At 40.1% G+C, this 17,366-nt stretch overlaps 1 protein-coding gene across 1 annotated transcript in view; it reads right to left on the bottom strand.

Annotated features, from left to right (window-relative positions):
• The window catches only part of RBM39 (RNA binding motif protein 39), a 30,618-nt gene extending 13,780 nt beyond the window's left edge, over positions 1 to 16,838 (bottom strand). The window contains exons 1-8 of the mRNA XM_010155368.1: positions 16,788 to 16,838; positions 14,894 to 14,943; positions 10,740 to 10,934; positions 4,965 to 5,030; positions 4,806 to 4,859; positions 3,320 to 3,437; positions 2,540 to 2,692; positions 1,847 to 1,984 (exon numbers count right to left, since the gene is read on the bottom strand). Of these exons, the coding sequence (XP_010153670.1) occupies positions 1,847 to 1,984; positions 2,540 to 2,692; positions 3,320 to 3,437; positions 4,806 to 4,859; positions 4,965 to 5,030; positions 10,740 to 10,934; positions 14,894 to 14,943; positions 16,788 to 16,838 (825 nt within the window). The remainder of the gene's footprint in view (positions 1 to 1,846; positions 1,985 to 2,539; positions 2,693 to 3,319; positions 3,438 to 4,805; positions 4,860 to 4,964; positions 5,031 to 10,739; positions 10,935 to 14,893; positions 14,944 to 16,787) is intronic.
• Positions 16,839 to 17,366: the final 528 nt, after the last annotated feature.

Raw genomic sequence — 17,366 nt, 5'->3', positions numbered from 1 at the left:
ACAGTGTGGCCAGCAGGAGCAGGGCAGGGATTGTGTCCCTGTACTGGACACTGGTGAGGCTGCACCTCAAGTACTGTGTTCAGTTTTGGGCCACTCACTCCAATAAGGACAGAGATGCTGCAGCATGTCCAGTGAAGGGTGACAAAGCTGGGGAAGGGTCTGGAGAACAAGTCTGATGAGAAGCAGCTGAGGGTGTTCAGCCTGAAGAAGAGAAGGCTGAGGGGAGATGTCATCACTCTCTACAGCTGCCTGAAAGGAGGTTGTAGGGAGGCGGGTGCTGGTTTGTTCTCCCAGGTAAATGGTGACAGGCCAAGAGGAAATGGCCTCAAGTTGTGTCAGAGGAGGTTTAGATTCAATATTGGGAAAAACTTCTTCACTGACAGAGGGCTCAGGCACTGGAACAGGCTGCCCAGGGAAATGGTGGAGTCACCATCCCTGGAGGTGCTCAAGGCACATGCAGACATGGTGCTTGAGGACACGGTCTAGTGGGTATGGGAGTGTTGGGTTGGTGGTTGATCCGATAGGTCTTTTCCAACCTTAGTGATCCTGTGATGCTACCAGACAATGAGTGCACAGACATCATCAAAACCTAACCTAACTGAAACATTACAGTCATGCCATCTTACGTACCAAGAAACTCCATTTTAGAAGGTCAGAAAAGCAGTTTGCATGACTTGACAAGGAGATTTAAGAAAAAGGTGCATGTTTTAAGTAAATTATTGGCATATGGGAATTCCTAGTTCACAGTTACTGAATTTAAAACATATTAGCAAGTCACTCATCATCCATAAAATAGCATTGCTAAGAGACAGCAACACATAAATAAGAGGAAGAACTGAGTTTAAAGACTGCTGCTGATTCCATATACTCCAAAAACCTCCACAGCTCTACATGTAAGCCTTCTAAACTACATTAATCCTACAGCCACACCTTGAGAAAAAACCAAAACCACCATGTGGATTATAATATAATAATTGCTGCAATTTTCCAGGCTCTAACACTACAGAATTTAAGGGACACACATACTGAATCTGTATAAAGCATCTGAAAAGCACTGCTACAGGATGTATGAAGCAGGGGTAACATGCAAATATAGTATGAAAAAAATTGGACTTGATAATAAACTGCTTCGTGGAAAAAAGGTATCTTTACTTTTTCCCTATCTAGCAATGACATAACCCTTAACACCTTAGCACAGCAGGGCTAACAGCTATGGCAACTCAACTTCACATTTGATCTGCTCGGCTCCAAAACTCCCTACGAAAACATCACCATGCCGCAGAGATGATCATTAATGATCAGGAGTGAAAAGGGGCCTGTGTCAGAGCTGCACTGGACTCGTCACTAGCTCAAGGTACTAACACGAGCTATAACTTAAGCAAAAATCCTCAGAAACAGATGAAACCACAACATTCACAGTGAACAGAACTTAGTTCGTATTCTTAACCTGTGTGAATTGGGGGTCCCCCATTTCAATCATAGGGCAGGGGGGAGGGATTATTTACAAGCTGCAGAAGCAGGATGTAACATAGGGATTTTTAGTTTGGATTGTTTAGGGTCTTTTGTAATTTCAGGTACTTGCTGAATTCTCAGCTTTCCTTCCTAAGACCTGCCATTCTAAAAAAAAACCCAAAATCATCACTGGACCACATTCACTGAAAACTTTCATTTTTTTCTCCAACACTAACTATGCATCTAAAACCTTGTGGATGTACAGGCACAGGAGAAAGAAACAAAATGTTTTCCATGTGTGAAACAGTGATTTCCAGAAGCTTTGAGTGCTCTACAACTAACCTACGTTTTTCAGATAAACTATCATAATGCAACATGCCAAATTAAAATTTACCCTGCCAAATGGCTCAAAAATTCCTCGAAGCATATCTTCAGTTATGTTGAAGTGTAATGATCCCACATAGAGCCTCATAGGGCCAGCACTGCCCTTCTGCAGATTATTTGCCATTGCTGCTGCTCTGTTCTTCTCTGCCTAAGAAAAGGAAAAAAGAAGAAACACTCATCTTCTACCAGAATCTAATAACATATCCTAACATAAGCGGTTTACATCACCAGATTAAAACTAGCAGATTCACAAAAAAAGACAGGTTATTGTATAACCTGCATGCCATCCACCAGTCTTTAACTTAAAATCTACAAAATCAAAGACCAAGTACAGAGACACAGCTTCCAAAAGCCTTCAAACTGAAGGACTTAAGCAGAATTCTGGATTGTATCTAGTAAAATAACACTTCTTATATAGGCTGGAAAGCGCATATAATACATACTACAATTCTGTGACACTATCAGTTTCATTACTACTACTTTAACATCTGTATTTTCAAACGCATTTCTATCACTCTGAACTGCTTTAATTTGCCTGTCAACTATGGGAAACAAAGGCCCATTTATAATTAGCTCAAATAATCATTCTTGTTATGGTTTTCCAAATGTTCAACAGCAAGCAAATTTTCAAACAGTACATTTTCCAACAAAATAAAAGAAGAACCACTTGACACGAGTAAAGAGGAGGATTACAACTCCTTACCTGTGATGCTTGTACTATGATTGGTACACCCAAGACTCTCTGTCCAGTCAGTCCTATTGCCAGAGGCACTGAACTAACATCAACAAATTCTACATATGCAATTCCCTTTGAACGCCTGGAATTCCTATCCGAAATCATTCGCACATCACGAACCTGAAACGCAAGTTTAGAAATGCTTTCAGAGATAACGGGGAAAAAAACAAACTAATGCAGTCCATTTCTCAGAAAGGTATTAATAACCAGACAGTTATTTGCCAAGTCAACGCCTTTGTATTTACACTGCACATCTGGAGTAGCATAAAGCTGACTTAAACATACCCCAGAGGCAAACTAGGATTAAAAGCTGCCATTCCAAGTCAAAATGAAGTATGCCACAGAACCAGGGACAGCAGAATACTCTGCAGCACTGTAATAGTTCAAGCTGCAACCTTACAGCTGACGGAATGAAGTTTTTGAAATTACATTAAAATAATTTTTAAATTACAGTGTAACTGGCAGACCTATCTGCAAAAGACAAAATTGTGAAAAATGAAGTAGTTGGAATCAGAATTGCATTGCCACATTTTGCTTCACATCACATGCTGCACAATGAACTCCTGATGAATTACATTTTCGTGTTCAGAGCCTTTAAGTATTAGTTGGCTGTCATTCATCCCCTCTCTCACCTGCACAGGAAGCTCCAGAAAGCCAACTGTTTACAATTCTGCAGACTATCAACTGTGTACTACATCATCTGGAGGAAGTGTTCAGAATCATTTAACCTCCTTATTTATTAATTACCTTCCCTACTGTAGAGAAAAATTCTTCCAGGTCTCTTGGTCGAATTCTTGCAGCCAGCTGCATGCAGAACACTGTTCGAGCATCCCTCTCTTCAGGGGTAAGATTATCAATAGGTTCTCTGGAAAGAGGAGAGTTCAGTTAGAAAATAATCTGAATTATGACCATGCATGGAATTTCAAATAATCTGTACTTCAAAGTCTGATGGGGAAAAAAGACCTGCCATATTATAGAAGACAACATTGAGTAACTGAAGGGAATTGGGAATTCCCAATACTAATACTATATTTATTACTTTAACATGACTAAGCATCCCATTTCAACTGTAAGCATTAAATATGACTGTGAAATTGTATTTTAAGTACAGAAGCCCCAACTAAACAGAGGTGACATTTTGCTACTGTCCAGAACAGGTAACACTACCACTAGGGAGCTTGCAATCAGAAAGATGAAAGGTCAGGAAAACAAAGGCAAATGGGATTAATCTGCACAGCCCAAATGTCTGAACTCTCAGACAAGTTATTACAATTTTTTGTGGCTTTGCAAACAAAAATCTTACATTTACCCAGTCACTTCAGAGTCACTACAGCCACTGCATAAACAATATGACACCTATACAAACACAATTCTCAGTCCTCAAATTATATTTTCAGTTTGTTAACCCATTCAAAAGTACAAATAGTGAATAAGTATTTTAATCCTTGACACCAGAAGCACTAGATTAGTTTTATTTCTATACCGTTTATTAGCTGAAATTAGATGCACAACTTTTAAGGTGCTGAAGCTTTAAATTTAAGAACTCTAATTTGTACTTAGCACACGAGAGAATTAGCATGCTGGATCCTGAACTGAGTTTCCAGATATGTAGTATGTCTTCATATTTTTGTAAGTTAAAAATAACTGAAAACACTTAAGAAAAATTTAAACTAAATCATCTCAGTAGGAGTTCGCTAGTAATTAAAAAAATAAAGCAAGATTGGTTAACTTTAACTGCATTAGAGTATGATCTCATTAGCAGCTTTCTAAATCAGATTCTCTTAAATGAGACACCCAAGAACAGATCAGCAGCTCCTGGATTGCAAAGGTACCTGGCTCATCTACAAACATCAATACATACCGAACAGGAAAAAGAAGCACTTGTACCATACTTTTCCATTCCATACTTAAGGATATCAACTAAGATTTAGCAGAAACACTAGCTGATTTAAATCACAATTAACAGGAAAAACATTGAGACTACAAAAACACAAAAAGCAAAGACAGACATCTTTTGCAAACTGACATTGTTTACAGTTAAGCGCTGTATGGGGGGAGATAGTTTAAGACATGGAGAAACAACATATTTTCAATGCTCTCCTCTCATGGGCTTCCTGAATGAATCCCAGCATTACTTGAGTATAAGCTGGAGAGCAAGTACTCATGCATTATCTCACCATTACTTTTCCAACTTCAACGGGGGGGGAAGTCAAATGTGTGTAAGAATTCCTACCTAACAGGGCTCTTGTCTTTCCTGAAGGGACTTTTGCTTCTGGAGCGCCGTCTGCTGTAATGAGACCAACAAGACCATAAGAAAACCTTCAGATATACCAGTCTGCTTTTAAACAAAGCCTATTAATGATGTAATAAATAGTAAAGAAAACTCAGAAACCTTAATTTGATGCTGTGAGGCAGACCAATCTTCCCTCTGATGGCACTGTTGAATTTTGGACCAGAGCTACGGCAAAAGCAGAGACAGACATTACTCAAGAGTACTCAAATTCAAGATTTCCTCTCTGTACCCATATTACATTGCAACTGCTCACCCACCCTTCCACCTCAACTCAAACATTTTCTACCAGCAGCACCCACAGCATGCATAAGCTACATGCAGAACTCAATCATAAGGCACAGAATATGCTCCCTGCTCAGTTTCGCCTGCATCCCCAAATCCCAGAATATGCATGACTCCAAGAAAGAACTGAATCATGAGCCAGCCAGACATGACACATTTTAATGTGCAAAATATTCTGAGCTACAGTTACTGCTGTGATCTTCTTTACATGTCTCGGGGTGGGTTTTGGGGGGCTTTTGTTTTCCCCTCCATGTGCATACTCTGATTACTGATTACTCTGACTGCAGAGCAGTACCTCAATGGCCTGGAACTCAGCCTCAGAATTTTGAGCAAAGTGGTGCTGGCAGGACAATTTGCTCATGTGTAACATTTTAATCCAAAGTTTCAAGAAATTTAAGGCGCAAGTGGAAACCAAAGTAGCTCCCTGCAGATATCTGCAAGGGACACATTCACTAATGCTTGTCTTGGCTCTAGCCACTGAAGTGCTACAAATCCCTGAATGCAGCTTTCTTTAGGTAAAGTTCTTAAACATCAGTTCTTGAACATCAAAACACAGAACCATTTAAGCCAGCAGTTAACCTTATATAGACATGTCACCACAGAAGAAATCCAATCTCTTGGCTGAATCTAATTTTAGTTCTCCAGGCTTCACAGAGGCTGTTAGAACAAATGGCAATCTGCCCACTGCTTCCATGTTAAGGACAGTCCTCTTGCTAGTTATTGCAGCACAGGGTAACAGACTGTGACACAAACACTAAGATTCATCCTATCATGTTCTCCCTGAACCTGATCTCCTTGTAGGTACAAGGCAAAGAACAACACCTGTTAATGTTCTTCCTGCATATCCACCAAACGGCAGAGGCACTGCTGCACAGACTGAATGCTAGGGGCTTTGTCTTTCCATCTGCACAGAACTGATTCTCTCTGCTGTGGCTACAAATTGATGTGAAAACAGCCTGAAAGACATAGCAGTCTGAAGACATTAGGGAGTCTTTCACTATATCCATTTAGCCAACCAATTTGTCTGATAAACGTCTTCTTGCTACTCAGCGGAGCAGTAATGTTTATAGTTAAACTCAGCATCCATAACGAGGAGGATGCCCATTTTTAAACATGTCATGACACAAGTTGAAGCAGTGGGCCAAGATCCAAAACCGTGATGGCCAGGTTAAAGCAACGGAAATAAGGCCCTGTGTAACACTGGAAAAAAAAATAAAGAAAAAAACCATTTAGAAATTACTTAAGAGAAAATACCTAAGGAGAAAATAAGACATGAAAACACGTACATGTTGAGATGAGATCACTATCGATCAAAGCCAGACTTTTTTTATACCTAGGTTACACCACTGCCTACTCAAGTTCAGAAAAACAACGGCTGAAAGCATCCACTCAGGCTCTCCAATGTCTACAACACATACTGCTAAAAGCTGCATCTGGAAATGTTGGTACTAATTCCAGAGGCTGGCTTATCAGAGATGGGATTACCATGCATCTTCCCACCCCCTGATGTAGAACATGGTGTTCTCCATTTCAATTCAAATGCAGCAAGAGAAACCAATGACAGTGACTCCAGGATATTAACATGTAGACCAATTAAATTATGGTCAGTGATCAAGATGACTTTTTAAGGAAACAGTGAAAAAAAGTTTTTAAGTGTTTGTCTAAACTGTATGAAAATAACCTGAGAAGACACACATTAACAGTTTTCAAACACATGCAAAACTTCTAAGGTCAAAAAACCCAAAAACCAACTAAACAAACAAAAAAACAACCCACAACCAACCCACAACTCCAAAAATCTTTTTTGCACTTTCACTCTTGGCAAATCAGTAGTTCATTTACATGACTACACAGGAGAAACATTAAAAACCCCCAGCAAACTAAAGCCGTAACAGACCACTGGAATAGAATGAGCAGAAAGCTGCCTGGGGATAGCTTGATGTGACGGCCCAAGTCAGCTTCTGAAGATCCTTTTCCAACAGTACTCTGCAGGATGCATTTCTTGGGGTTTTTCTATGGAGACTCACTTGCAAAAACTTAGATCTAATGGGGAATTTTCTTCTTTCCTCCTACTGCCCAAGAACTCTGTAACTGTTGCCCAATTCCTGCTATCACGTATGGAAGTATTTTACGTGAAATGTACCAAGTCCTTAGCACAGCTACGTACATGTTTTTCTAAACCTCTGTGATGCCACATGGTCCAAGAACAACTGTCAGGTCAGAAGATAGCCAGTAAAATATCAGCTTTCACCTGCTCTGTAATACCCAAGAATCCAACAAAAGTGTCTCGGACGAGGCCAGCTTTGTATAGCAGTCCAGGAGAATCACAATGAACTTTTAGTCCTCATGTTACATCTGTTTTCCCAGCAGCACTGCCTGAATTCTTGTCTCCAGAACAGCAACAGGACAGTCTAAGTAAGTTCCACTGTACGTCAGCAGCAGCTGCAATCTGTCAGACAGGTGTCTAACCAAGAATACTTGGTCAAGTTCTCTCCCCTAGGACACCTAATAAAAGTCACTGTAAAACCTGTGAAAACCTGAAGGGGCAAGAGATGCAAGAGCAACAATGTTGCAAAACCCTGTGAACACTAAGCAATGCAAGCCAGTCACCCATTTTAAAGATTTAATCACTCTCTCAAGCTTAAAGATGACAAATTCAAAGTCTTCAAGTTCTCTGTGGCGCACACTTCCCTCATAGCCATCTATACTACACCTTCTCTTCTCACTCTTGCAGAGATGCTTCCACATCACCCCCAGCAGCACAGATAACTCACTTTAGAGGTATTAGCTTGAAAATGGACCTTCATAAAGCAAATGAGAATGAACACAAAGAAGAGTAAAAAATGAAATTAAAGAAAGTGTTAAAGATACAGCCACAAAGCATTATGAACTAGAAGCTGCAGTCAACTACAATGCTGCCTGAAGTAACACCAACTCAGAACTGTGGGAACAGCCCAAGGTGAGATTCCAGATTCAAATGCTACAGCCAGTGAGAGCATTCTGGTAGTCACTTTTGACACACTGAGCTGATGGCACTACCGCAGAGATGGTTTCTTCATATGGAAGCACCATTCTTGGTAGCTCCAAAGGCATCTGATCCAAAGGAGGCTGGCAATGCAGGAAGCTTCATCTCCAGAACTTGTGTCTCCCGGAACATCAGCACCTGTTACACAGCTTTTAAAGCTGACTCTCTGCACTGAAGAATCCAGAGGAGGACTCTTCAGTTCTCCCTCCTATCTTCTGAACTCCCTCTCTTTCACACCACTGAGCCAAAACTATAATTTTGGAATGCATTAGCATGTTTATCACTTCAGCAGCATTATCCATTACCTACAAATGAACAACAGTCAGTACCAGCACACTTGCCCTGTACCAGTCTTCCACTAAACTATTTCAAATGCTAAAATTCTACTTGATTAAATGAAAGCAACATTTCAGCAACTGAAGCAGAGAACACAACAATGTCAAACTAATAAGCACAACTTTGTATCCTCAGGCGGTACCAGGTTATCTTAAGCTTTTGTTCACTGTCTCTCAATACCAGAGAAATATCCCAGAACAACTACTGAAGAGTATCACAACAGCGACTAAGACCCTTTGCAACCATTTACATGCCTGGCACAGCATATCTTGCTGCATTAAACAGGCATTGGTTATTGTAGTAATGTCCATACTTTCAAACTCTACTTGAGGAAATTATTTTGCCAGCCCAGAACACTGAAACTCCCAAATTTCTCCAGGTGAAGTACCTTCTCACCCAGTGACAACAGGAAAAACAAAGAACAAACCCCGCTGATGCAGCTGGGGGAATGCACCAACTTCCAAACAAGCCATGAGATGACGGACATCCTCGCTACCAAACCACCTTGTGACCACACTGGAGGTCAGAAGACTGGCAGGCTCCACATACAGAAGGCTGAGTATCTTGATCAGGGCTCTCTGCTTATGAGGCAGTCTGGAGTCACAGTGGAGGCAACTGGCACACCCCAACTAGCTACTCTAATCCTACAGGTGCCAGAGAGCTGCAGAAAACATTCCAACTGTGCACAGATGAAATCTCCAAAGCTGAAGCCCAGAGCAACTTTACGGAGGCTCTCACAGGCCTGACACTTGAGACGAAGTGCAAGCAGGGCTGATTTGCTCTACGATCCCCAAGAAAGCCAGGCTGCTGGAAGCACAGGATGCCACTGCATCTTAGCAGAGCCAGGAGCTACAGCATGTTTTCCTTATGAAAATGCTAACATCAAAGTGACTTAGCACAAAATGAGACCCTCAGACCTCAGGCATTCATTTGTTTGCGTTCCAAGAGTACCCAAAGGAATGCATTTCCCTGACTGGGACTAGCCACCTAGAAAAACATTCATGTGCAGAAAACTGTACAAGCCCACAATTGACCAGAAGGTAATCCCTGTCTTCTCCAACATCTTGAGAGGTATTTCACCCTCATGGGTGACATTACATGCCATGATTAAGAGAACCACATCCTTTTCAAATCTCTGCTTCTGACATCATCTTGTATTCTGAGATTTGACAACAGTCAAGATGAGACCCAGACAAAGCAGACACAAACAGCAGCCCCAGACACTCACACAACCCAGTTCTCACTGTTTTTCTGCTTCTTTGAAGGCAAAAAAAAGGTGATGGGGAGCAAAAGGGAGGGCAGGAATACAAAACAACAGAAACGGAATAAATACAAAGGAAAATATCTTTTCTGAGAAGTGATTTACAACTGTCAGGAACTACTTAGAGCAGAATCATAGAATGGTTAGGGTTGGAAGGGGCCTTAAAGATCATCTAATTCCAGCCCCCCTGCCATGGGCAGGGACACCTTCCACTAGACCAGGTTGCTCCAAGCCACATCCAGCCTGGCCTTGAAGACATCCAGGGATGGGGCATCCACAACATCTCTGGGCAACCTGTTCCAGTGCCTCACCACCCTCTCTGGGAAGAATTTCTTCCTGACATCTAATCTAAATCTCCCTGATTTCAATTTATACCCATTACCTCTTGTCCTATCACTACAGGCTCTTGTAAAAAGTTCTATCAAGCCAAAGATCTGAAAGGAACTGAATAATTCTTCCACAGCCTCATTTGCAACACACAGGCTTTGCTAAGACAAGATGCTTCCAGTGTGGATTCATGAACACAGGAAGTGTTTATGCAGTAAGTGTTCAACAGCAGCTGCAAAAAGCTTCAGTAACACAAGCAAAAGGTTCTGCGAGCCTGTAACCTGTCACAGACTACTATCCATTTTCGACAGTTACATCATCAGGTTCATACACTGAATACATGTCCTAACTGTCGACAACTCCGTTACTTTAATTTTGTGATAAACACTGTTTTCCATTCAGCTGTACACATTCTTTCACTCGCTTCTGCATCTTTCTGCATTCATGTAAGAATGAACATCAGCAGAAGAAACTGGGTACGTTTCTGTCCTCTTTTCCACTCCACATTTTTTGACACTCCTCAAACCTTAGCCTCTCACTTTTTTTTTTTTTGAGATTATTAGTGACCAATTTAGTGTGAAATTCCAAGCTTCCACATCATACACTGAAGCAGCACACATGCAACTCTACATAAATAACCTACTAGGGACTTCTATAGCGGCCTCTGAATCTGCGATCTCTGCTTCTAGAACGGCTGCGTCTGCGTTCCTTGCTTCTGCTCCGTTTCCTTTCCCGGCTTCTACTCTTTTTCCTTTCCCGATCTCTGCTCCGTTTGCGTTCCTTACTTCTGCTCCTCTTCCTATCATGGCTTCGACTTCGGCTCTTACTCTTTTTTCTCCTGAGGAAAAAAAAACACACCCAAACACAACCTTGGTTACACATGTAGCCCAGTGTTATTTACTTCCTCACATTCCACAGTTCCTCTACCCTGACAGCACAGACAGTGATCAGAAAAAGTTTCTACCTGTTGGTATTTCTGCAGGTTTCTATTATTAAATGGGTTGTTCAGCAACATTTTAAAATTTATCCTGACCAACATGAAGTGCTCCAAAGCAGTTTTTTTTTTTTAATTTCGTAATCAATAAAGAATGCTTCAGGAAGAGTAAAAGGACTGAAAAAAATACTTCCCACATTAAATCTTGTACATACACTTGATGGTGTATTTAAACTATGTTTGAAAGACAAATGCAGATGCTAAGAATAAATTATATTTTTTACAGTCAAGTAAACCAAAACACAACAAAAATAGAAACGAAGATACAAGTCTGAGGGAAAGGAAGGTCATTTTTTCTTGATATTCTCTGCCATCTGTCTTAACATACTGCCTACGACTTTTGCTTCCTACTTGCTACTCCCACTCATAAGCTTTTCTCATCTGTGGCTCTTACGGGTTTGAGGCAAACTGAAGATCTAAGTTTAAACATTTTTGCTTAGAAAATCTAAACTTGTAAAATCTATAAGTCTATTACACCTCCTATCTGAATACCAGTAAGCCACTATTCCATTCCTGGCAGACTACTACTGGGTTATCTGCAATTTGTTTTTCTGCTATCTTGGTCTCAGACCATAAAAACTTAAGAGTCTCCTAGTTTTTAAAACTTATATGTATGTATACATAAAACACACATTAAAGAGATGCACACGCAATCAATTAAGACAGTAATTAACCTCTAACTAAATTTTGGGATTAAATACCTTTGCTGCAAAACTTTTGAAATTCAGAACATCCTTTGCTATTACTAGATTTTACCCTCTCCTCCTTTTCGGCCTTCTCACTACATACACTGTATTTTCTCCAAAGCGCTCACTCATCTATTTAAAAATTTTGTATGCCACTCCCCTCCCTTCCTAAAAAGGTTAATCCATCCAACTTTCTATGACCATGTATAAACTAAGACTTGTACTTAGTTTCAATTACTTAAGTAAAAATCTCTCAGCTACGACACCTAACTGAACATCATCATCACCAGCAGCTTTTGCTCTCCGATCTCCACCTACGACAACACATTTAAACTATCTTTGTATTAATTTCTCAAGAGAAACATGTTTTAAAACTGGAATATTTCATTTTTAATAGATTATTTATCTACAATACCCCATTGGTTTATCTAATATTTCCACATGGACAGAGAAGGTGCCTCAAAACATGATATTAGACGTTTCACAATCTCTGATGACACCACCCAGAAACCCAGAATAATCTCCATCGACATCACTTAACCACACTTCCTACTGTAATGCAGTTTGACATTTAGGCACACATAGTGTCTCTCCTTCCTATGATCCATCACTTTTCCAGTATCTCCCCAAGTTAAAGCCCTCTAACACTATCATAATAGCTCCAAAAAATACTACCTGTAGCATAACTGCATCCAGCCTTCAGTAAAGATAGCAACTATTCACTATCCACCTGTGAGCAGGACTCTCTGCATGCAGACTCGCACCAGCCAAGATCCACATTCTGCCTCCCAATCATGATTCAACTCGACATATAGTACAAACATCTAGTAAAATTGCAGATTCTTAACCCTTCCAATTTCTAAGACAGAAATTTAGTACGATTTTACAATTCCTGAAAGCTGCATACTGAATCTAACATGAGTTTTAAGTTGTTGTTTGCTGTGGTTTATGGGTTTTATGATAGTTTGAATCTTCTTTCCATACTGTCCAACTGAAGTAGACAAAAGAACATCCCTTTAGATACTGACATTCCAAACAACTGAACAGATAAGCAAAGCAAGAAGTCTCGTAAAGCCTAAAGCCCTTAGTCTGCAGCTACAGAGTAGGCTGTCACAAGTCACACACAAAATGGTGCAGTCCCTTCTTTAAAGATTTACAGGAACAACAACTGTACAAATTAAAATTCTAGGACAAAAAGCTTCCTACTACTGGAGAATTGCAGTAGTGGAATAACTGACCTTCTTAGCAATTGCTGACTCAAACTGAAATGGGGAGATACCAGAGAAGCAACGTTTCTAAACAGACACGAAGGTGCAATTAGGAAAGCAGAAAGAGGTGAGACTCCACAGAAAAAGTAACACTGCAAGACTAAGAGTAGCAAAACACCTTGACTTTCTTCTATTTTACAACAACAGAAGTTGTTTCTACCTTTAGTTTGCTGGTTTTCTGAATTAGAAATACAAACACAGAGCAACAGGCCCAAACTGAAAAGGGGACCATGGCCAGAAAGATAACAAATGTCATTGTTTTAGCCTCAGAGAGGTTACAGCAACCAAGGAAAGGAACTGAAACACATCCTAGTGTTTTCATCATCCCACCATGAACCAAGATCTGAACCAACTCTAAAAATTAAAACCCACTGCTTTTCTTTCAGATCACAGCTTAATATTTTGAAACTAGCCACTCAAGGAAAAGCAAGGTTTTACATGCCATGTATATGTATTTTAAGCAATAAAAATTCAGAGCTTAAAATGTTGGGAATAGCTGCTTTTGACAGGGTTTTAGGGGCCTCAGCGATTAGCATGAGGATGATGTTCAGAGTGTTGCTTACAACAGACTTATAGTATCATCAGTTTTAGATTATATGCCAACTTAAAGTTGGATGTTGGAATTTGACTCCTCATTTCCCAAATATTTATACACCATTTGGGAAGAAAAGTTCTTTGGATCCCTTCAGCATTTCACCTGGATGATTTCAGAAGACGACAACACACATGCTGACTTTTTAAGTCAGCTGTATGTTACCAAAACGCACTGGTGACTGTTTATTCAACTATCAAATTAATAGTTCTTCCTACACCAACTATCCCATCAGCAAAGGATGCTTGTAAGGTAAGGAATTTATTTGACAGAATTAAAAACCTTCCATTTATTTGGTATACTTAAGAGACTCTTATGCAAGGCATTTTTCTTCAAAATTCTGATTTGAATTCAGACTGTTTGGGTCATCAGTCCCTAGAATTATGCTTCCTAAAGAAGGGGGGCTTGTACCCTGGTTCTTTAAAGAGGTTATAGTATGACTCTATGAAATTTAGATCAAGAACAAAAACTTCAGAAATTTTTGAATGGAAGAAGGAAATAGAGGGGAAAGCAAGCACTTCTATCTTTAAACGCCTGGAACTGTTCCAAATCACATAAAATTCTACAAATACATGTTTTAAATGCAAAATACATTACACCGCTAAAGCAAGATAAAAGAATTAAGGCTGAGAGAGCTGGGTCTGTTCAGCCTGGAAAAGAGGAGGCTGAGGGGGGTCTTATCAATGCTTATCAATATCCAAAGTGTGGGTGTCAAGAGGATGGGGCCAGGCTCTTCTCAGTGGTGTCCAGTGACAGGATGAGGGGTAATGGCCATAAACTGGGAAACAGAAGGTTCAACCTGACCATGAGGAAACCCTTCTTCTCTGTGAGGGTGACAGAGCCCTGGAACAGGCTGCCCCGAGAGGGGGTGGAGTCTCCTTCCCCGGAGACTTTCCAAAGCTGCCTGGACTTGTTCCTGTGTGATCTACTCTGTGTGATCCTGCTCTGGCAGGGGGGTTGGACTGGATGATCTCTAGAGGTCCCTTCCAACCTCTACCACTCTGTGAATCTGTGAACCTACCAAGTCTGTATTTTTATCTGACACTATCATTAAATGCTTCCACAACTGATGACATCAGTGACAACGGCATAACTACATTCGTAAACAAAAGACAATTTCCATAATTGCTGCAGGTGCAACAATTGTAAATATCAAGCTTTTCCACTTTATTTCCCTGCACACTAACGACATGCATTTGCAAGTCTACAAAAATCATCAGCCTTCCCCCAAATGCAGAGAACTGAGAAAATACTTACTTCTTGCTGCGTTCTTCATGGCCATTGGCACTGCTCAATTTGTTCTCATCCTAAGCAGGGTTGATAGAAGAACATCATGAGGACGAAGCGGAAACATTTCAAGTGGTCAAAGGGTAATGGGAATAGGAATAAGAAAATACAAAACAAGAATTTTAATACTAAATTACTTGTTTACAGTTTAATGTGGAAAGCTTTATAAAATTTATATAGGCATGTTTAACCACTTTGCTGCTTAAATTTAAGTCATACAATTACAAAATACAAGACTTACATAATTTAAAAGCGTATAATAAATTGTAGATACTTCCTTACATGGTTTAGAGAGCAAGTTATCCTGTAGAATTCAGCACTCAAGTGGTTAAATGTTATCTCTATAAAGTGTAAGAGGAAGTTTCAGGTTTGTGTGCCCCTCTGATCAGTACCAAGGCTATATGTCTGCCTAAGCCCCAGTGGCTACACTAGCAGCCAGCCACTATGGATTTCCTGTGACCGATGCCATTCCCGAGATCTTCACCCATTTTCGTTGAAGGGTTGTAAGAGCTTGATGTCACCTCTGTCACACATCTCGCCCTGAAGCAAACAGGGATTCACACTGCTTTAGTAACGTCGACTCCCAAGAAAGTCATCAATAATCCACCAGTCCAGCCTAAACATTCCCTATTTCCATACCTGTTTACATGGAAAATATCCATGTTAAACCAGGGCACAAGAATTTTAACATAACAATTTACAAATTTCTCTTCAAGACTTAACGTAACTGCTAAATATTACATAAACTAAACATACCACTTAAAACTTACAAATGCTCATCCAAAATTCATGACATGGTTGTAATAAACACTGCAGAACAGACTACCAATAGCTGCTGTATCATTTATATACTTGCTTCACAGTTTAATCACATCAATTACACCAAAAGTACAATTCCTAAGCAACTTAATATACATTTCTTGCAAAACCAGTGCTAAAGCATGCATAACGTTAACACTTCACCATCATTTGGTGAAAACAAAAAAGACAGTATTCATTTGCTGCTGGTTTAGGTAAAACACAACACTATGCTAATTAATTAAAATTTTGCATAAAAATTAACATTTCCTAATTAATCAACTAGGACAGAAGAATACAAGAGCTTATTTTAGAATGACACCGCAGACTGTGATACTGTCTTTTACTTGCTAAGAACATTCTATTCAGGGATCCAAGAATTTCCATATATTCGTTCACTCAGCAACTGATTTCCATCTGCCCTGTTAAAAGATTAACCGCCACCAGTCTTCTGCATTAAAAGCAAGTCTCACTCTTCTTGCACTGAGCAGACTCTTCAAATATTTACTTGCCATGGGACTGGTGAAAAGGTTATTCTTGGAACCCTGCTGTTTTCCCAAACCACTGCATTCACCTTGTTGCTATACCAAACTAGACCTGGCAATTTTAGGAGAGGTTTTGGTTTCTTGGGTTTTATTGGGGAGCTTGTTTTGTTGGGGTTTTTTAGATTTCGATTTTTTTTGGTTGGTTGGTTCATTCGTTTTGGGTGGTGTTTTGTTTTGTTTTTTAACCTAGGGGACCACGGTACAGCGATACGTCACTCAATTACTACCTTATGATTGACAGTTCACACTGGAATCAAAGGTGAATTCATGGGAGTAGAGGTGAGATATCGTTAGGCAAGTCTACAAAGAGAGATAGATGGGCATTTATTCATCACGCTGAAGTGAAACTACTGCACAATATAATTACATTAACAGTATATATTTACTTGTAAGTTACATGTAATGCATCTCCAATAAGATAAATCATGAGGGCTCCAGGGATGTTAGTTTACAGTTCAGCAGTAGTTTCATGAATAATGCTAAATTAAGGTAGACAGGACCTTACTGGCACATTTTCTCACCTTCTTGTAAGGAGCTTCAAGCATTGCTTCAATATCAATATCATCAGCCATTTTTCAGGACACCTGAAAGAAGAAGCAAAATACTCCTGAGACTGAAAACACTCGTGCTTTATATTCCAAAGGCTTTTGTTTAAGAGGCCATTGCTGGATTGCCTCAAATTCAGAGAGCAGTGTGTGAAGACACGTCCAACGAACTGAAACGAAGCTTTGCCCAGTGAGAAAATAAAGAATGTGACTCAAAGCAATTATAGCTGCAAACAACAAAACCCTACTGAATACAATTAGCCAGGGGAAGCCCCAGGGGTATTCCACCTATTTCTTTCAAAACAAAGAGCACAGATCATTTACCATACAGAAACACAGGTCTGGTGGCCATCTGGAGAAGTACTAGAGCTTGACCACAGGGCCCAAGAGAGACACGTGAAGAACACAGAACAAGCATTCAGGCAAATCTGTTCACAGCTTCCTAGCATTTGCTACCATCATATTTACTAACCTGAAGACTTAAAGGACCCCTTAAGGATCACTTTAGGAAATCCATAATGGGGGCCACAGAGGAAACAGTTATGATTCAAGCAC

Source organism: Eurypyga helias, unplaced genomic scaffold, assembly GCF_000690775.1.
Source record: "Eurypyga helias isolate BGI_N326 unplaced genomic scaffold, ASM69077v1 scaffold17197, whole genome shotgun sequence".
Taxonomy (NCBI): domain Eukaryota; kingdom Metazoa; phylum Chordata; class Aves; order Eurypygiformes; family Eurypygidae; genus Eurypyga; species Eurypyga helias.
This window is presented reverse-complemented; position numbering and strand designations above follow the sequence as displayed.